The following is a 22,595-nucleotide window of genomic DNA, read 5'->3' on the forward strand; positions in this document are numbered from 1 at the left end:
CAATTATCGTTAAATAATGTGAGTGTATAGTCACTTTCATCTTACACATAGATATGAAGTATTTTCTATAAAATACGTGTTATGTGTAATTATATTGTTTGTTTATTTGAGATGGGTGTTGAATAAATGTTTTATACAAGTTTTAAACTGTATATGTATTTTTATCTACAAATATGTTGGGTAAAACATGGGTAGATGAAATACTTGATGTGTGTTAAAATAATGAGAGGCCTCGATATTGTTATTGTTTCAGTCATCTAGCGGAGTATAGATGACGACCACGGACTTTTCTAGACAGTCCAGTGGAACGCTAGCAAGCTCGCAACCTGTAGGTGTTTATGAACTTAGTGTTCAATGGTATACTTCATCCCCCACATGGTTGCCTTATTTGACATAATTGCTAAGGAATCCCTAAAGCAGTGTTGTCACCCCGATGAAAATCCTTAGGCTAGGTCCCTTATGAAATGTGTTTAGGGACGTAAAGTGAGGATAACGGGAATGGGTAATCAGGGTTATTGTTGGTTGATGAAATTAATAAATTTATTTTTGGTTGATGAATTTAATAAATTTATTATTATTTGTGGGTTGAAAACCCTATATGCTCATCAGGCTCCCAAGCCTAACCCACTCATCTTTTTATATTACAGGTAGTGGACCCCGATCATAGTTGGATGATGACGAGGGATTTTTGGATTATAGGCCAGTAGTTGTAAATAACTGTTGTAAGGCTTATAATATATTGTTTATGCTTTTGGTCTGTATCGGAACATGACATCCCGAGATTTTGATAAATAATGAAAATATATATTTCTTTAAGAAATGTTTTGATGAATTTTTATCATGTTTTGTTTTGGGGACAAATTCCGCAACATCTTTTAAAAAGATTACTCTGGTTTTATTTTAAAAGCATAAACTAAATCAGTCTTTTCTGGCCGAGAAATTTGGGGATGTCACAAGGTGGGAGAATTTCTCGAGAAGTATTTGTAGGTGTTGTATGACTAGAGTTTTCATCATCCCTAGAAAACTTGTCCTCAAAGAATTCCACATCTCTGGATTCCACAACAACACCTGATTCAATATCTAATAATCAGTAAGAATTTGCTATTATGAGCATATCCAATAAATATAGTCTTATTAGCTCGTGCTCCCAATTTGGTTCGCTTAGGATCAGGAATCTGATAATAAGCAACACACCCCCACACTTTCAAATAGTCTAGGTTAGGCTTTCTACCTTTCCACAACTCATAAGGCCTTGTAGGAATCACACGACTAGTGATTCAACATACAGTTGACCATCTCACAAAGGGCTCGATTCTTTCTTTCAGCCAAACCATTCTGTTGAGGAGTATAAGGTGAAGTTCTCTCATGTTTGATTCCATTCTCTTCACAGAATGTATCAAACTCTTGGTTGAAATATTTTTTGCCTCTGTCCGAGCGAAGAATTTTGATGTGTCTTTCAAGTTGATTTTCGACTTCAGCCTTATACAGTTTAAATGCATCAAAAGCTGCATCTTTTGATCTCAGCAAATAAACATGTAGATATCGACTGGAGTCATCATAGAATGTGATGAAATACCTTTTTCCTCCTCGATTAAGTATTCTATTCAATTCACATATATCATAATGAATCAACCCAAGTAATGATGTATTTCTCTTAACTGATGGAAATGGTTTCTTTGTAAACTTTGATTTCACACAAGTTACACATTTTTCAAAATCTCTTGAGTCAACATTCCTTTAGTTTGCATTTTTTTTCAATGTTTTTAACATTAGTGTGTACTAAACGTTTATTCCATAATGAAATTGAACAAACAAAGTAACCATAAAAGTTCACTTCATTCACATTAGCAATCATTCCATCAGTTACATCATTCATACCCACATAAGACACATTTTCAACATTAGAACCACCACTTTGACCTACTTGCACTACCTTCATAACTAAGGGAAAGACTATACATGAAAAGTTGTTCGCCCTTCCAACATATATTCTTCCCTTAGTGATCACAATTCCGCCATTCTCAAGCTTCATCTTGAACCTACCTTTGTCAAACTTATATGCAGAAACCAAACCCTTCGAGATAGTAGAAACATGAAGAACATCTCGAAGGGTAACCCATTCACCACATGTAAACTTCAAACATACATCACCTCTTCTTGAACTTCATCTCTGTGACTATCAGCACAGATGACTACTGTTCTCGGTGACATTGGACGGTAAGTGCGGAAGCTCTCTCGTTGCTCACAAACATGCATAGTGGCTCTAGTGTCCACGAACCATCCTCGAGCATAAATTTCTCAGGTAAGGGAAGAGATCATGAAAATTTCTCCAAGGTTCACACTTGCCACCATATCAGTCACTTGCTCGACTGCATGTGCAACCTGTCCTGATTTGCGGTCTTTGCATTCTCTCGCATAGTGCCCAATCTCTCCGCAGATGTGGCAAGGTCCGACCCTCTTAGGCATTGAGTTAGGATTCTGATGACTTGGTTTCTTGAAGCTTTGTTTCTTGGGTCCCAAGTTCCTTTTGTTTTGTCCCCCAAACTTGGTCTTATGACCAGAACCCCCAGCTGATACATGGTGCACACTCGATCCGACTTTACCACGCTTGTCCCTGATGCGAGTTTCCTCCTCAATGCGAATGTGTTTCATCAGATCATCCAATGAGTAATCCTCAGATCTGTGTATCATTCTCATGTGCCTTGTACTTCAGTTCCAAAGCACTCATAGCTCTCTCGGATCTTTGACCGGCATGTAAAGATCATAGAGACGATCAGAAAATGAGTTCTTGATGTGACCCACACATAGTTCCTCAGACACGCAAGGATCAGCAGGAATTGGGGCCAGTTTTGGGTCCAAAACATAGGCGAGGTTCAACACATGAAGCATGAACTTGAATCAGTCAAGCTTGGCAAACTCTTGGTTCATGTAGTGGAGACTAGCAGTTGGGATTTGGGTTTCTATTAGTTTGTTGATTTATAAACTCATAAAAACCTTTAAGATTGTTGAATATTAGATCTAATAGACACGCAAGGAAATCGACAAATAATATTGAGAATTATATGTCGATTAATTATGAATAATAAATCCAATTATTATTAATCTGATTACCAAGTTTCATCTAAAAACCGGATCAGTCATTCTCGATTAGATCTGATTATGAGAAAGGTAGAAGGAGAGTGTCTTGTTATTGGATGAAATTAAAAACAAGACAGTAATGTAAAACCGACCTGTTGACGGTTGATCTTGATCGTGGAACAACTGCACGGATCTAACTCCTGTCCTTACAGGTTTTGCTTCTATCGGCTGTAAGCAACAGAGTAAAACCCCAGGATTTAATTCAGATTTACCGAGTTTCCAACAGCAATGGAAACCGATAAACGCAAATTAAATACTAAGAAACCGGAAGAAATCGCACAGAGAGAGAGAGAGAGAGAGCTTCTAATTTTCGAGCAGAAAATATGGCTCCTAGAGAGTTGTATTTATAGGTTTAGAAACCCTAGAAGGCATAAAAAAAAACCCTCATGGGTCGGCCCCTAGAAACCCTATGGCAACGCCTTGCTCTCTAAGCAAGCCATTTACCCGGCCTTCCAAAATATTCCGAACGAACCGGATTCGATTCGACTCGACCGATCCTGAAACTGCTAAAAATAAAAGCTCATTAGCTCCTAGCGACCGATGCGTCGTGCCAAGTGCGTCTAAATCGCACACTCGCGGCGTCGGCTAGTGCTAGGCTAGGCACGCATGTGTGGGCTTGGCCAATCCCTTGATCTACTACGAGCCTTTGAAGGCCTATCAAGAGAAAAACATTATAAACCCACAAAATGTTTCTTCCCCCATCAATATGAGATAAAAGAAAATGGTCAACTAGCTATTATGCCTTCATAATTTCTAAAAGATTTTGGGGCCACCGTACAAATGATACCGTCCATTTCCAACCTAGATGTCGTCAAACAATATTCCAATAAAAATCAAGTTGTTTTTGGTAACGATACCAATTTTTTAATCCCTCATGTTGGTCATTCATCTCTTCCCGCACATCTTAAACTTCTTGATTGCCTCGTCTTTCCCTATACCACTACAATTTTTTTGTTGATTAGCAAATTAACCAAAGATCAACCTGATGAAATCTTATTTTTCTGATTCTTTATATTTTGCCATTAAAAATTGTCTCACCACTGACATTTTAGTTGGGAGTCATGTTGATCCAGGTCTTCATATTCTTGAACAGGGTCAAAATGCTTTTTTAGCAAAACTTTCTTCCAATCGACTTTATGCTTCGTTCTGGTTATTGCATCAACATTTGGGGTTATGTTGCTTTTAATGTTGTTTCTTTTCTAGTTTAATATGACATTTGTTTGTACTTCAGTGTTACCAAACCCAAGTGTTTTTTCGTCTTACCAATTGTCTAAAAGGAAACGTTTACCTTCTGAAATAAATCCCAAATGTTCATTGCATCAAAATCTTTATTTACGATAAAGATTTTGCAAAACATAAAATGATCATAGGTAATATCTAGATCCCAGAACAAGCTTGATTTTGATTGTTAACTTAGATTTTCAAGTATTTATCATGGCGATTAAGATAACAACTTACCGAATAAAAATTAAAAATACACATCGATTTACGTAATTTTCACAAATTGTGATGTGAAAGTGTTTATAAGTATAATAACCATGTTCATTTATAATGGTTTTTGGATTCTGTGGATATTGAGTCGAGCAAGGTCACACGAATGATGAGTTAACGACTCATACAATGATACAATGTCACAAATGGCACGACACACGCATGGATTGTTCTTCTCTTTGATGGACATAATTTTCCCTTTTGTTCCCATGGCTAATTCTCCACATCATGTAATGAATAATCATATTTGCTTTTAAAAAGAAATCAAATTGAATTGAATTTTTAGAAGTATATGTGAACGTGATTTAACTTTCTTTTATCTTTACGTTTTTAAGACAAGTTACACCAAATTATTAAAAAAAATGATTTTCAAAATGAGTATTCCAATAAAACGATATCATGGCACATAGGTTCAAGAACATCAATAAATGGTTCATTTCAAGATTCTAACAGTAACAATAATAATAAACGATAAGATAAAATAATCAAGCTATTTAGTATCCAAATTAATGAAACTTTATTATTGGATTTGAGAGGACGAAAAAGATTTTATTAGGTTTTCGAAAACAAGAGTTGAAGATTGTAATTACTAAAACAAGAAATGTAACCTTATTTCTATAATTCAATCGATTTGACAAAAAGAATTTGTACTTCTTTCACATATAACATAAGAATTGAATTCTTGTAAAGGTCAAAATAGTAATTTGGTTACTTACCGAACTCTGTAACAAACAAGGTATTATTAACTAGCCATCAAAATCAGATCTCAGCCGTTGAAAAACCATCATCTCTCTAGATCTTCCGATCACGAAATCCAGTTAATGTCAAAAGATTTTGATCCGACGGACAGTAACTAAATCTCCTCTGTAACATTAACCCACACAACAAACCCCCACCGTCGGATTTCAAATTCTTCTTTCCCGCCACTTGAACGGTTGATCTCACGCCGTTCAAGTCCTTGAACGCCGCCGTAGTCAGGGAGGAAGAGGAAGACGACGTCGTGGAATCGTTTCCGTCGGAGAATTCAACCGATGGAGAATCGCAAGACTCTGCTCCAGATGATCGCTGGCTTCTCTTCGATCCGTCGCGGCTGGGATGCCATGAGAGCCTCCGTTCACGGCGGCGTTTATCATCATTTTCCTTTTCTCCAATCAGATCACGAAAACACACGGCGGACATCCCGTTAAACGCTGCAAAATCTGAACCCTCGTAAACTGTCGCAGCGATGTTGAGTACACCGTGGACTCTCCCGGATGGACGGCGGATGTGGACGGCGGAGAATGCCGGAGTTCCGATCATTGCACCGGTTTTGGAGGATGTGAGGGAACTACTACTTAAGAGGTAACGTACGTGGCCGATGAGATAGTTTCTGATGTATCCACAAGCGTAGATTTCGAATTGAACAGCGGATGTGTCTCCATAGATGAAATCCGGCGTGACTCGGAAGATGAACTTCTCGTTCCAGGTAGGGTTATCGCCTCCGACGGGATCAAGGCTACTCCGGAGCTTGACTGTGGGATCGACCCATGCGATTGCGTAGGTGTGCGTCTTGCGTTTAGTAGAAGGGGGAATCTTTAGACCTTGCGCAGAGATCAAGTTAATCTCTAGAATCCTCGTCTCCGACATTTCTCGATATGAATATCTCCCTCTCACACACAAACACTAAATTCGGTGTAATCAGGCGTTAATTACACTGATTTTGACATGAAATCGAGATCAACTAGGGGATTTTTGAATGAAATTGGGTTTTGAGTTCAAGATCAAGGAATCTGATCAAGAATTGGAAGGGCGATTGGCGAATTTTGAGGGGAAGAGAGACGCCGTGATTTTATTTTCTTCTCTCTCGCCTGATGTCATTTCGGAGTTGATGGAGACTTTTATTACCGTTATGTGAATATTACATTATAGCCCCTTCAGCTTTTGTAATTTGTACAATTGGAACTATTTTTATTTATATTATTTACAAATAACTACATTGTGTTTGGTTTTATGTACATGAAAATATTTTTTATTTTAATCGAACTTGTTTATTTGAAAATAAATCAATGGAATAGAACTGTAAAGTAGCTAAAAACAATTCACTGTTTTAAAATTCAGTGTCTAATGTATATACTAAAATGTTTCAACCAAAATGATGTACTCAAACAAAATTAGATTAGTATTTCAAAATTTCAGTGATGATTTGAATTACGTTTAATAAGTCAATTATGCGACAATTAAAATGTTAAATAAAATAAGTTGCTAACGAGTCAACCTAATTCTTATAACTTAATCTTTAAATTTTTTGTTTTGACTTTTGACCCAAACTAGGGTTGTGTTTGGGTAAACCCATACCCGGAACAAAAATTGGATATGGGTCATTTTGCAAATGAATACAAAAATGACCATACGACTATAAAAATTATAGAAAAACGATCCAAGTTTTGTACCAGCATTTATCAAAAATTCTCCCATCCCTCTAAGGTATTTCGAATTTCAATGATATATAATATGCAATTTTTTCCCATTTGCACCAACATTTATCAAAAATTCTTTCATCCCTCTAAATTCCGAAAAACGTTTAATATAATGGTTTTTCAACAAAATGTTACAACTTATGCACTTTTGTAACTTACTTTGCTTTTTTTTTTTTAATGTTATATTCCAGTAAAATAATAGAAACTTTTTCTTAACATTTCACATTTGTTCTTCGGATTTCAAATATGTACTTGAAATTTTTAGTGTTTTTATTTTTGTTTAATCGTTTATATATGATGGATCCCCTCTTTGATTTTCATTTTGGCTCCGCCATTAGATGCAACAATGGATTGTTGGACTCTCTTTTTTAAAACTATGGAAAGGGGCCGATTTTTTTTTTATAAATGTATGTTATGATAAACTTTTGTTTAGATCAGGAAATCATTTTTTTTTAAAGTTGGGGTGTTTTAAACCATATTGTAAATTAAACTTAACAATCTAACTGTGATCGATATTAACATAAATAGAAGGGCATACCTATGATAAACAAACAAACATACAGTGATATAGATTCTTATGCTATACGGTGTGGGGTGTGGTTTGGAACCGCGATGCAGCCACGTGGACCGCGAACACCGCCCCCAGGGTGCGGTTTCGTGCGGCCAAAACCGCAATGCGGCTATAGAAGACCGCGTAATCTAATTGGCTGGGTGCTTTCTTCCATGTTTGACCGTTGAACGTTCAAGATTCGTGTAATTTTTTTTTTTTTAACCATTACTCCATCTATATATATATATATATATATATATATATATATATATATATATATATATATATATATATATATATATATATATATGTTACCATTTTAACCATTTACACCACATGCACACCACCTTTACACAAATATTTACACAATCTTTTCATCCAATTTTTTTTTGAAAAATGTCTTCTTCCAAAAGGCTTAGCAAAGAAAAAACACCAGTCAGAAACACCAACACCCTAATACCTACATTTGATCAACCGATTTTCTCACCTCCGTATTACCACTACGGCGGTATGCTTCCGTATTTTCCACAACAACCAGCGCAACCACTACCATAAACACCACCACTACCACAACCCGACCCGGATTTTATTCCATTTGATTTTTTGTCTCAACCCGAGTTTGTTCAACAAACACAAACACAAACACAACCAGAAACGGTCGTTTCTGATTCTGAACCGGAATTCGTTACAGAAACTCAGCCCACTCGAGCAGTAACTAAAAGAAAAGAGAAGGCGGAGGCTAGATGTTGGGAACCTTTGGAAGCGTTAGTGTTGGCACAATCTTGGATCGATATTTCAGAAGATGCGACGGTTGGAAAAGACCAAAAGCATTACCGCTTTTGGATTCGCGTTTTACACAGGTTCCATAAAGGAATGAACCGTGGAGAATACCGTTCAAAACATCAAGTGTACTCCAAATGGAGGAAGATGAACAAGGAAGTCATGTTGTTTAATGACTTGTGGAACAACATGAAACGTCAATGGAAAAGTGGAGAAAGCGATGAAGTGATTTTGAAGAAAGCGTTGAAAGTGTATCAAAAAGAAAATCTGAAGGCTTTCAAGTTTCTTGAAGTTTGGAATTTTTTTGAAAGATAACAAGAAATTGCTGAGTAGCAAAACATCAGACGAGCATATCGACAATGGTTCAAAACGCAGCAGAACATCTGATTCCGACCACACTACATCGGATGCTCGTGTCCAATTTGATCTGAACGAAGATGAACCTGTTCCAAGGAGGAAGTGAGAAAACGCTACATGAATCGTGGCTAATTTCTATTTTTTTTTCAAGTTTTTAATCGTTTGGTGTTTTTTTTTTTTTTTTTTTTTTTTTTTTTAAATTGTAGGTTTTATGTTTCTAATTTGCTTTTCTAATTTTTTAGGTTTTTTTAATTAATGTATGGTATTTGTATTTTTAATTAATGAAATATTATCTTTTTAAAATTATGTTTTTTTATTTAAAAAAGAAGTTTTATTAAATTAAAATAGTTAAAAAAAAACAAAATAAATAAATAAATAAATAAAGGTGTGGCACCACTCCCTTTGTGTGGCAAGAGACCACACTTGTGTGGTAAAAAATGACGTGATGCTTATGTGGCGGAGGAGGAAGTACGGTTTTGATGGCACCACTCCCTCCAGCCTTATTAATGGACTTTAAGAAAAGTTACACCGGTGTATGTGGTACATCATGTTACCATATTTTTGGTCTGTCACATCAATGTCAAATCATTTTCTCTTCATCCTTCCATCATCCCACAAAGCTAATAGGAAATAGTATACTATACTTGTCAATCCTTTCACTTTTTTAATATATATATATATATATATATATATATATATATATATATATATATATATATATATCATTTAATAATGAATTAAAAGAATTTAAATGAAGAAAAAATAGAAAAAAGACACAACAATGGTCTCGTGCAGAGTAGACATCGCAACCCAATGACCCATACACCGGTCGTTGTGGTGTTCACCGTAGTACCGCACTGTCATGTCACCAAACCGCAGTGTGTGGTGGTGCCACTCCGATCAACCTTAAAGAAGTTAGCTACAAAAAATACATAATCTAGAAGTCTGTCGTCTAAAATATATTTAAGTGTTTCATCCAAAATGATTTATTAATAAAAATCAGAATGATATCTTAACTAGTAATTGTTTATAATCATTATTACTAGCCATTTATCAATTAAAAAGTTGATAAAAATATGTTGAAGAATGAACCGATTATTTTAAATTACTCTTAAACTATCTACCCGTATGACCCGAATTAAGGTTAAAGATCAGGTTGGATATGGTCGATTATACTCGAAAAAAATCATGAACCTAAGAGACCCACAAAATCCATTTTGGCTTTAAACACATATTTGTGTATCATAAGATAAACCTTACTATCATTTGGCTTTAAACACATATTTATTAATGAAAAAACTCAAAATCCACACCAAAAAACCCAAAAAACAACGAAATTGGACCAAAAAAGACGAGTGCAAAGACCTAGATGAGTCCCAAAAAAAACCTAGAACTGTCCCAAAAAAAAAAAAAAAAAAAAAAAGTCTCTTACCGATCCAAAATAGATTGGACCGTTCTAAACCGATCAAAGATAGATCCGGGACCGCCGATGTCCATTTTGATCCAACAATCGTATCGGGACATTTTGACCCGTTTGACCAAAATCCAAATCGTTTTAACTTTTAAACACGGTGATGAGGAAGGGTAGAACCGTCTTTTACAGCTCAAGGCGGCACCTGGAAGAACCGTTCTATCAATATCCAAGGGTTTTAGGGTTTGTATTTCAATAACATTCCTGAATCAGGTATAGAGAGACAGAGAGATGGGGAGAGCAAAGAAGGGTCCCAAATTCGCTGTAATGAAGAAAATGGTCTCTCATAAAGAGATTAAACAGTAATCATTCACCTTGCGTCTCTTAGTTTTTTGCTTCTTAACGTTTCTATCTCATGACTGTTAGTTAATCTTCTGATTCTCCTGTTTCTTCAGACATAAAGAAGACGTTTTGAACCCTAACAAAAAGGATTTAACAAAGCTCCCTAGAAATGTGTAAGTTTTTAATTCATCAACATGTTCGTGTCTGTATGTATCATGATTTTCAGCATTTGATTTGTGATTTACGATTTGCGATTTGCAGACCCTATGTTTCTTCTGCTCTGTTCTTTACATACAATACTGCTCTGGGACCTCCTTATCGAGTTTTGGTCGATACCAACTTCATCAATTTCTCCATCCAAAATAAAGTGAGTTTTGTTTAATTTGTTATTTTGTTCTTTTCAAGCAATTGTAATTCTAAGATACTTTTCGATGCAAATTTCAGTAATCTTTTGGTTTATGGCACTCTAATCAAGGATTAGAGCTCAATCTTTGAAAGTATCACATAGCATTTAAATCTTTTGATTGCAGCTGACTGATTTTGTGATCCCTTGTATTCCTTTTGCAATTTTGGACTAAAATGTTTAAACCTTTTTGATGTAGTTGGACTTGGAGAAGGGAATGATGGACTGCTTATATGCAAAATGTAAGTTTTGATTGATGTCCACTTAAACTTTGCATTTATTTGAGGAGAAATGGAATACTCTTTATGATTAAAAATGGCATTAAGGCATTCTAATTAATATTTTGGTTCTTTGTTCTTTCTCCTAAAAGGCACTCCATGTATTACTGATTGTGTGATGGCTGAACTTGAAAAGCTTGGTCAGAAATATCGCGTTGCTTTAAGGTAATAATCTCATTGTTCTTCATTCTTTATACACCATAAATAATAATTATTCATAACTTTTACTTCAAGGAATCAATCATTAAACCAACATTTAATGTTTTGATTTCATTGTATTTGGTGAAACAGAATTGCTAAGGATCCTAGATTTGAAAGGCTTCCTTGTACTCACAAAGGAACTTACGCTGATGACTGCATTGTTGAAAGAGTTACTCAGGTAAAATCCTTGGACACCTGGCATACACTAATTGGTTGAATTATAGTTGTATTAAAGATTTAAATCTCATATTTTTTTATTGAAACAGCATAAGTGCTATTTGGTGGCGACATGTGATAGAGATTTGAAGCGTAGGATTCGCAAGGTATGTTTTTTTATTGTAACAAAGTCTCTTGTTGTCTTTTTATTTTTATAATTTTTGTAGCTAACATATTTTGGTAAAATCAGATACCTGGTGTGCCTATTATGTATATCACACAACACAAATACTCAATTGAAAGATTGCCTGAAGCAACAATGGGTGGAGGTAGGTTACTGTTACTCACCCTAAAAAAAATTGTAATTAATTTTTACATTTTTTTTAAATATTTTTAATGACTTGTTCACTATGTTCTTGTTACAGCTCCAAGAATGTAACATTTGAGGTGCTTTTGTATGGTATCCATGATGATGATCTTTACATTAGCCTAAAAACAAGATCTTGTTCCATGTGTGTGTGTGTGTGTGTTTTATTATATCAGTTTTGTCTAATGATACATGTAAGAGATGAGATCTTAATTGATTTTCTACTTTAAAGCAAGTAGTTGTACATGATTGTTTGGGTATTTCTTTGTGTTTGATGTCTAGAATACTAAAACAATCAACCAATTGTGACAGAAAAAGTGCTTAACATAGATTGAAAATGTCTATTGTAACTTTCTAATGATGTCATGTTTAATCGACTATTAATTAGAAAATTGCTATAAATTGAAATTTTAAAATAAAAAATAAAAAAGTTAAAAATGCGAACTATATGATTAATAACAGGGATATTCACAAGTTAAGTTGATAACCTAACTTGTCAGTAGTTACTACAATGATTATCATGCCTGAAAGTTTCATAATATGACATTTCACACTCCATTTATCGAAAACGTAGTAAATTTTGAGCTCACTTTATTATGCGACTCCTATCGATAATCCATAATCCAAGGTTATAAGAACTTGTCTGAAATTCAAAATCCGAGGAATACATTCTGATGTATTTATTCAATATTGTAGGCACATGCATTTTGGGTTAACCTTATTAAATCCTATAAACAGAGAAACATATGTAATGTTTTCTTGAAAGTAAATATTAAAAACGTAGCATTTTGGACTATGAAATGCAACATAATGACGGGATCCTTGCGAACAAGTTAAAGAAACTTATTAAAACTGAACTAGATACCGATATAATGGCATAAAACTAATAACTTGTCATTTAGTTGCAATTTTGTGATAGTAAACATATTGGATGTAGGGGTCAAGAGAACCTTTTGCAAGTGCGTGAAGCAACCTAGACAAAATTACACATTATATACCTGTTTAAGACATGATGGTCATTTCATTAACTCCCTAAAGTTAGGTTATGACAAAACTGCACAAATAGTCCCTATGATTAACTGAAAATTGTCACTTTGGTTCAAAAAAGTTTGGACTAGCACCAGAGGTCCAAACTTTTCATTTTGTTGCAAGTTTGATCCAATTTGCTTTAAACTTTTTTATAATGACGATTTTACCCTTACATTTTTCTTTTTCAATTTTATTTACTTATTTAAATATTTGACTGATTAAAAAAATAAAAAAAAATTAAAAGAAAAGACAAAACTCTCTCTCTCTCTCTCTCTCTCTCTCTCTCTCTCATAAACGACCACTTTGTTTTTTTTTTTGTGAAACCCAAAAGGAGGAAGCAGCCTCCATCACCCACTCATCGGAGAAACACCATCCAAACACCCCTCGTTGCTGCTTCATTCCCTGATCACCAGCGACACCAAGAAATACCCCAACACCACCGAGGACCACCTTGCTCCACCACGTCACCACCGTAGCTGCCCACCACCCTCTACTCCCCCACTGTCTGTACCGATCAAACCCAACCCAACTCCCTTCCCTTCACTTCGTTCTCACCGGAAGGAAAGCAAAACAGGAGGCAACAAGGGCAGCAACGAGGACGAACCGAGAATGGGGTGGCCCTGAATAGATCTGAAAAATCGATAGTAGGTTCGACTGTGCGCAATTTTCCCAAGCGAGAACGAGGACGAGGACGAACAGATCTGAACTGACGGAGAAGACGAACCGAGAATGGGGATGGCGCTGTAAACCGATCTTGACTGTGCGCAATTTTCCCCAACCGTTGTTTCTCTTTCTTCGTCGGATCCTGCTAGGGTTTGCCCTTCTTCTCCGTCGTCGTTGCTATGATAGCGGGTTCGACTTGTTGAAGTAGCCAGTCGACGATTTAGGGTTTCTCCTTCAACTTGTGTTTGGAGTGTAAATTCCAAATTGGAGTTTGTTTAGTTCGAATCTGAACTAATCGTCAAATTAGGTAGCGTTTTCCAGGAGGGTGTTCAAAGCACCATCAATTTAGGTCTTTTTTATATGTTATCCCATTACCGGCGTTACAACAGCTCACCATCATTTAACTTGCAAAACCCACTTGAAGAATGGGTTTGATTTTTTTGGTTTAAATTTTTTTTCTGTGTTTAATTTTTTTTTCTGGGCTTTATGAAGTGTTCTTGAGAACCATGAAGAACAAACGAAGAGGGAAGGAGCAATAGTGGGGAAGAAGAGAGAGAGAGAGAGAGAGAGAGAGAGAGAGAGAGATTTAATTTTATTTTCTTGTTTTTTTTAAATCAGAAAAACAAATAAGAAAAAAGAGAAAATCATATTAACAGTGGTAGATTCGTCATTTTGAAAATAATCAGAACAGATTGGACCAAAGACGCAACAAAATGAAATTTTGGATCACTGATGCTAGTCAAAACCTTTTTGAACCAAAGTGACAATTTTCGACATACCACAGAGACCATTTGTGCAGTTTAGTCTTAGGTTATTAACTTAAATGTAATCATGTGGTCAATTTTGTATAGAGAAAATTGCAAGAATGGTCCCTACGGTTATGTGGAAATTACAACTTTGGGCCAAAAAGGTTTGAACTAGCACTCATGGTCAAAAGATTTTCATTTTCTTACCATTTTGGTCAAATTTACTTTAAGTTTTTTTTTGTAATGACGATTTTCCCCTTGGTTTTAGCTTTTTCAGTTTTTTATCTATTTAAATACTTTTATAATTAAAAGAAAAATACATCTCTCTCTCTCTCTCGGTGTTTTTTTAGTTTTTTTTTTTTTTTTTTTATCTATTTAGCCTTTTCAGTTTTTTTATCTATTTTCCCCTTGTTGTAGCTTTTTCACACACACACAGAGAGAGAGAGAGAGAGAGAGAGAGAGAGAGAGAGAGAGAGAGAGAGAGAGAGAGAGAGAGAGAGAGAGAGAGAGAGAGAGAGAGAGAGAGAGAGAGAGAGAGAGAGAGAGAGAGAGAGAGAGAGAGAGAGAGAGAGAGAGAGAGATTTTCTTTTTATTTTTCTTTTAATTATAAAAGTATTTAAATAAATAAAAAAATTGAAAAAGCAAAAACCAAAAACAAAATCGTCATTACAAAAAAGTTTAAAGTAACCTGGACCGAAATGGTAAGAAAATGAAAATCTTTGGACCATGAGTGTTAATCCAAACCTTTTTTTGCCCAAAATAACAATTTCCACCCAACCAGAGGACTATTCTTGCAATTTTTTCTTTTGTATAATATGTAACAATACATGATTTCTAGGGTGCAAGATGATTTTCTTTTGTATAATATGTAACAATACATGACTGCTAGGGTGCAAGATGGTTGCCACTCCTATGGACCAGAATGTTATTAGAAATTTAGAATGTTATTTTTTTAACAACATCATTGAGTATCCACAACTTCTTAGAAAGCTCATATATCTTACCATTAATAGACCATATTTTTTTGTGCAAACGTGAAGCCAATCTATGCGTAGTCCAAGAACTTCACATTTAAAAATGGCCTTGAGGTTACTTTGCATCTTGACGGGTGTCATGTTCTATGGGTTGGCATCAACAAAAGTGATTCCTTAAACTTAATAACATATGTGATGCAACTGGGTAAATTTGTAAATACTCGTAGTTTTATCACCGGTATTGTTTGTATCTTGGAAATTGTCTAATTTCTTGTAAAAGCAAAATGCAAGCCAGTATCTCTAGGTCTTCCATGGAGCCTGAATATAAAAGTATAAAAGCAATGACAATTGTGACTTGTGAAATATTGTAGATTTTGAAACTTTTAAATGATTTAAAAATTGGGTGTTATATTCTTATAAATTTAATGTGTGACAAAAAATATGTTATTCGGTTATTATTAAATTATGTTCTTCATGAAAGAACCAAACACATTGAAATAGATGTTAAGAAAAAAAATGCAAACTATATTATAAAGATTAAAAAGATTGATTCAAATAAATAAAAAACAAATATGTTGTTTCAAAACTACATGAGAAAATATGTTTTTATCTAATCCCTTCCAAAGTTTGTGAGAAAATATGTTTTTATTTAATCCCTTCCAAAGTTAGAATCCAGTGAGGATGTTGAAAAGAGGGAAAAATGATTTAAGAGGGTAATTACAACTTACTTAATGTATATGTGGCATCTATGTCTCAAATTAAATTGGAAAAATTAATTAGGAGGGTAATTATCTATTAGTTTTGTTCACATTTATATAACTTTTTTTTTTGTACACAGATTAACCATCGAACTAGTTAGAAGTGTTCAATGTCATTTATGAATAACAATGAGTTTTTTTTAAAAAAAAAATTTTAATTTTGATAAACCAATTATTATCGATTATGAATTATCGAATAATAGCAAAAAAATGATTTATTCATTTGTTTATTTTGATACTCATTTTTCTTTCATTCCAAATGCTTATGAGGATGAATATATTCAATAACCACAATGTATACCATCTATTATTTGTCACCATAGGTAGTATTCGTGTATTTTATAAGCATAGCAATTTTGAGATAAAAAGAGTTTAAAAGCATATACAATATTGCATAAATCATGATCATCTTGCATTCATTCATATATATATATATATATATATATATATATATATATATATATATATATATATATATATATATATATAGAGAGAGAGAGAGAGAGAGAGAGACCACATACTTGTATATCTGCAATTTTTTTTCTCCATAAAGATTTATAAATATAAATGTTGTTCTATAGATGGTTTACGATGTAAAAAGGGTTATATTTAATATATTTTTAATGCTCTTTTATATATGATTTTATGCTCTCTAACCCTTGTATGGCTTGCTAAAATTTCCATCCGAATGTATTATTTTGACATATACACTTATGAGAAACATGCATCATGGTGCATATTGAGAAGAACAGATAGTCCCACGAACATTGATAGTCACACGACCATATATAAGATGTTATTAATAAGCATGAAATAGCTTAGATACTTATTGGATGAATAGTTTATATGGTATTGATTCTGATTATCCATCATATTACTTTTAAACAATATTTTATTGGGCAAAATGCAAGAAAGTCACTATATTACCACGGAATTTCGATTTTGGCACAAAGTTATTTTTTTCGCAATTATGTCACTATATTTACAATGTTGTTGCAATATCAACCAAATGACCGGTTCTTCATATTCTCCCGGTAACCACTTTTCTCGAATGGCAATAAAGTAAGTAAGTTTACCAAAATTTTGATTTTGAGACCGAGTTTCAAATTGCAAGAAAGTCACTATATTACCATAAAATTTTCATTTTGACATTGAGTTTTTTTTTCTCTCAATTATGTCATTAGATTTACAATTTTGTTGCAATGCCAACCAATTAACCGATTCATGAGATGTTATTTGGTTTAGAAGCTTGATTTAGAAGCTCGATTTATACAACATATAAATGAAGGTCGGCCCAATGGTTCAAACCTACTTACAAGTCATCGAAAAGGGCATGGTCACCCTTTCAGGAGATGCTATTGTGGTTTAGAAGCTCGATTTGTGCAACAAGCAAAAAAGTCACTATATTACATAAAATTTCGATTTTAACACCGAGTAATTTATTTCGTAATTATGTCACTATATTTACAATTTTGTTGCAATATCAACCAAATGACCGGTTCTTCCTGTTCTTCTGGTAACTATTTTTCCGGAATTGCAATAAAGTCGCTAAGTTTACCAAAATTTTGAGTTTGACACCGAGTTTAAATTTGCAAGAAAGTCACTATATTACCATAGAATTTCGATTTTGACACCGAGTTTTTTTTTCAAGTATGTCATTACATTTACAATTTTATTGCAATGTCAACCAATTGACCGATTCAAGAGATGTTATTATAGTTTAGAAGCTCAACTTAGAAACTTGATTTGTACAATAAATAAATAAATGTCGATCCATGGTTCAAACTCACTTACAAGTCAGTGAATAGGGTATAGTCACCATTTCAGGATATGTTATTGTGGTTTATAAGTTCGATTTGTACAAAAAGTAAATAAAGACCCCTACAAGGTCGATTTAGTGGTTCAAACTCATTAAGCATCTCCTGAATCGATATTGTAGGGGTCTTTATTTACTTGTTGTACAAATCAAGCTTCTAAACCATAATAACATCTCCAGAAATGATGAGTACGCCATTTTCACTGACTTTTAAGTGACTTTGAGCCACTAGATTGACCTTTAGATGTCATTTGTGAAGAAATACTTTGACGAGAATTAAACATTAACATTATAAGAATTTGAAGTGTTAGAAGTACTAATTCATACCTTAATCCACCAAATTGAAGCTTTAATTTGTAACTCTCATAAAAATCAGTCTCCTAAGGATTAACTAGGTGAAATTGCACCTTGGTGTGTGTTTTTAGAAGTGTTCTGTCGAAATGATCAGATTATAGATCATTTATCTTTTTAACCTGTTCCAGTCGCTATGTCGTGGTACACTTCATGCCACGTCGTGTCGTGTCTTTTATGATACCTCTTTTTTGCGATATTTCTCGATTTGTTGCTAAAAATAAAAGGTAATCTACTTTCCTCCACGTCATGGTCAAACTTCTTCACGTCGTGGTATTTCAAAGTACATTGATGTTACTGATCATTTTACGTAACTCAAATCGTCATTGCGAGACCATGTCGTGGTCTCATCTTTTCCACGTCGTGGCTTTCACAAAAATGTGTTTTCTAAACATTTGATCACTAGGCTATTACCACAACATGATCTTCATTTGTAGGAGAATTCATTTATTTGTTGTACAAATCCACCTTGTAGGGGGTCTTAGATCGACCTTGTAGGGGTCTTCATTTACTTGTTGTATAAATCAAGTTTCTAAACCACAATAGCATCTTCTGAAAGGGTAACCATGCCCTTTTCGCTGACTTGTAAGTGGGTTTGAACCATTGGACCAACCTTCATTTATGTGTTGTATAAATCGAGCTTCTAAATCAAACTTCTAAAACATCTCATGAATCGGTCAATTTGTTGACATTGCAACAAAATTGTAAATGTAATGACATAATTGAGAAAAAACTCGGTTACAAAATGAAAATTTTGTGGTAATATAGTAACTTTCTTGCAATTTGAAACTCGATGTCAAAATCAATTTTGGTAAACTTAGTGACTTTATTGCAATTCGAGAAAAGTGGTTATCGGGAAAACAGAGAGAATGGGTCATTTGGTTAATATTGCAACAAAATTATAAATATAATGACATAATTGCGAGAAAAAAAATAACTCGGTGCTAAAATCAAAATTTTATGGTAATATAGTAACTTTCTTGCAATTTTCCCTTAAAACTATTTTCAAAATAATGGTCTTTCGACAATCTTTTGTAAACATAAAATTTAAAAGCGATAGTAAATAAAAAATAACATAATATATTCATTTATTTAGGTTAAAGATGAACGAACCGAAGATATAAATTGTATTTAGCCTATTGTGTATTCACCTCAGTTGTGTTTTAAGACTACAATTGTTAGTAAATATGAAAATTGTTAATTGAAATTGATAATTTCTAATAATAAATCTAATATTAACATTAAACTTCAAGCCTAAATATTATCATAAAGTATATAATTAAAATTTTGTTTTTCGGTTAACCGTCTGTTCTAAAAAAATAAACAGTAACCGAACCGAAAAATCGATGTTTTTACCGGTTCGGTTAACCAAACCGAAGAAGTCAAAATAACAGACTTGGTTAACCTAAAAATTGGTACAGTTTGTCGGGTTTTATGTTCGGTTTTTCGGTTTCGGACATTCTTGAGCACCCCTATCGCTTATGTCACTGGTGCTTCGCTGATTATTTGTAAATGAATAATTTTTTTTATCCTAGTCATGAATATATGTAGTTATAGTCTTTTATTATCGTATTATTAATGAACTTTGCTCATATATATATATATATATATATATATATATATATATATATATATATATATATATATATATATATATATATAGGTTTAGGATCAAATGTGAATCATAAATATTGTGTGAATGTATAACCAAATTGTATTCATTAGATTAAAAGAATAAATGACTAGGATCTTAGGCTACATGGTATAAACTGTTGGATTAGGTGTCTAAGCCCATAACTATAATTGGTATGTACTTGAATTGATAGCAGCACAGTCCTTTTGGGTTGCCCTCAACCTAGCAACTGGACAAGGAAATTATGAAAGGAGAGATATTAATTTATAAGATTAATAAATTAATATGTAAATGATTTATTAATATGTTAATGGATTAATATATTAATTAGAAATCATTATGTTTAATTAATAGTTAGCCAGAAATTAATCAGAATTAATTTTGGGGTTAAAAGAATTAATTATAAAGTGCAGGGACTAGTTTGCAATTAACTAATAGTTGAATGGAAGGATCCAGAACCTCCTTGGAAGGAGGTGGACGAAATCTATAGGGGAAACCCTAAGGATTTCGTCCAAGGGGGCTTTGGATAAGGCCCTTGGGTTTGCTTAGGCCTTAAGCAAGGATCATTAGGGTTTTCCCAAAACCCTAGTTCCCTCAGCTATTTAAGGAGCCTCCTGGCTCACATTTGAGGTCACTGATTCTTTGGAAGAAACCCTAAGGCCGAAATTGCATACTCTCTCCATCCTCTCTCCTCCAAGTTTCCTTCTTGCTAGTTCTTGGGTGTGATTCCATTAGAGGCATTACACTTGTGGTGCTAAGCTTCCAAGAAGATCAAGATCAAGATCAAGAGGATTATCAATTGTTTGCTATAACAATTGAAAGGTATGTAACTCCTAAACCCTAGTTTACTATTTTCGAAAATAGCCTCCTCCTCTAGGGTTCTTGTTTTGCAATTCAAAGTTATATGTTCAATAGTTAAAACATAGATCCAAAGTAGGTTGCATGTGAACTTAGTTAATTGTTTTCTGGTTTATTTGTTTTACCTAAAACACATTAGTGGTATCAGAGACATTGTTTTGTTTTAAATTGAATTGCTATAATTGTTGAATTGCAAATTAGGGTTTATAGCTATTAAACCCTAAAGGCCAAATTTTCGTTTTAGGGTTTTGGATCAAAGGGTTTTCGAAAACCCTAGCCTCCAAAGAACCTTAATCGAAATTAGGGTTAGGGTTTTGAAAACCCTAACCTTCTCCCTTGTAAATTTCGAAATATGCTAGAAGTTTTATGGTTTCTTGTTTTGGATAATTGTTACTTGATTAGATTAATTGGATAATTATCCTTACCCTAATTTTCGAAATTTAGAGGGATAAGGATTAGGATTAAATTAATTGATTAATTTGATTTGATAATCCTTACAAGATTTAATAAATTGATTAAAAGTTAATTAATAGATAAATATTAAATCTAGTTAATTGGTTTATTTAAATTTAAATTTAATAGTTTGAATTTCGAAATTTATATAAACCTTGAAGTTTTAAAAAGTTTTAAAACACACCTTATATATGTACTATGATTAAATGTTTAATATTATATATGTATAAGAATATGGTCAGTCAAATCGCTAGTATGCCTCATTCACGAAGCTAGTCTATAAGGAGGGTATAAGGAAACTGTCTATAAAATGGTAGTTGAATGGGTGTTCACTCTCACCCACCGCTCCCTTGATTAGTGGAGGGTCGTTAGCAGAACGGATTTGATAGGACAACTACTTCTCATTAAAAGTATAATGCTGTTAAAGAAAGTACTAGAACATTATTTTTCAAAATCCCAACTCTAGTTACTTTAGGAAAAATGTGAAAAGTATGCTAATCCATGAAATTGCACATTATGCTTTATTGGTCGTTAGTGGAGCGTGTGTGGTTAACCAGCACACTAAAAGACACTAATAAAGAGTAGTAATGGGTATCTCATAATTGTCATTTTGATGGAGCGTATGTGGTTTACCAGCACATCAATAGTTAATGATAAAGACAATGAGGTTACCAAGCACATTTGCATGGTTATTCACATCTTGTTTGTGATCCTCGGCATCCCAGTCACAAATAGAAGAGCATAATCTGAGATTAAAACATGCCATTGAATAGTTTCAATGTATCTCAAAAGAATTAGGAATTTCACTTCGTTTGTTTCGTCTAATGGTGGAATTGGTGAATCGTCATTCACCTACCTTTATGAAATTTACTCTTGGATCTCGGCATCCCATTTCTAAGTTGTGAATCTTCATAGTTGGATCCTAACGTTGATATTATATCTTTGGGTTATTTTATTAAGGTATCTTGAAATCTAACTAAAACTTTCTTTCTTTTCAGATGTCTACTCCTGGAAACACTTCTGCTTCATCCTCCTCCAACCAAAACTTCTCTTTGCTCAATATCTGCTCCAAAGTCGTTATGGATGGCTCTAACTATAACGATTGGATGCGCAACATCAAGATGGCTCTTCGTTTTGAGAACAAAGAATATGTTCTTGAAAAGGAGCTCAAAGAACTTGATGAGTCTGAAGCTACTCCTGAAGAACTTGCTGCCTACAAGAAACATTACAATGATGCTACCAAAGTGGCATGCATCATGGTAGCAACTATTGTTGGGTTATGAGCATTCTAACACTCCTAAGTGTACATGCAACCCTAAATACCTTGGATCTATGTTTTCTCTATTATACATACAATTATGAACATCCAAGGTATTATCCTAAT

At 33.9% G+C, this 22,595-nt stretch overlaps 2 protein-coding genes across 2 annotated transcripts; one reads left to right on the forward strand and one right to left on the reverse strand.

Annotated features, from left to right (window-relative positions):
• Positions 1–5,219: 5,219 nt before the first annotated feature.
• LOC145109791 (uncharacterized) lies at positions 5,220–6,469 on the reverse strand. Its single transcript, XM_079046947.1, has one exon. The coding sequence runs from the start codon at positions 6,253–6,255 to the stop codon at positions 5,422–5,424; it is 834 nt and encodes a 277-aa protein (XP_078903073.1). The 5' UTR covers positions 6,256–6,469; the 3' UTR covers positions 5,220–5,421.
• A 3,902-nt stretch (positions 6,470–10,371) lies between these two features.
• On the forward strand, positions 10,372–12,165 carry LOC145109792 (PIN domain-like family protein). The gene is made up of 9 exons (XM_079046948.1): positions 10,372–10,545; positions 10,639–10,698; positions 10,787–10,892; positions 11,128–11,170; positions 11,299–11,371; positions 11,498–11,585; positions 11,674–11,730; positions 11,814–11,892; positions 11,989–12,165. Exons 1-9 carry the CDS (start codon positions 10,475–10,477, stop codon positions 12,000–12,002), a joined length of 591 nt encoding a protein of 196 aa, XP_078903074.1. The 5' UTR covers positions 10,372–10,474; the 3' UTR covers positions 12,003–12,165.
• Positions 12,166–22,595: the final 10,430 nt, after the last annotated feature.

Source organism: Lactuca virosa, chromosome 4 (assembly GCF_052849685.1).
Source record: "Lactuca virosa cultivar CGN04683 chromosome 4, Lactuca_virosa_CGN04683_v6, whole genome shotgun sequence".
Taxonomy (NCBI): Eukaryota; Viridiplantae; Streptophyta; class Magnoliopsida; order Asterales; family Asteraceae; genus Lactuca; species Lactuca virosa.

Coding starts and splice junctions, on each gene's coding strand:
- LOC145109791 (XM_079046947.1), bottom strand. CDS start 6,255: ATGTCGGAGACGAGGATTCTAGAGATTAACTTGATCTCTGCGCAAGGT.
- LOC145109792 (XM_079046948.1), top strand. CDS start 10,475: ATGGGGAGAGCAAAGAAGGGTCCCAAATTCGCTGTAATGAAGAAAATG. Junction 11,372..11,497: donor AAATATCGCGTTGCTTTAAG/GTAATAATCTCA, acceptor TTGGTGAAACAG/AATTGCTAAGGATCCTAGAT. Junction 11,731..11,813: donor TGAAGCGTAGGATTCGCAAG/GTATGTTTTTTT, acceptor TGGTAAAATCAG/ATACCTGGTGTGCCTATTAT.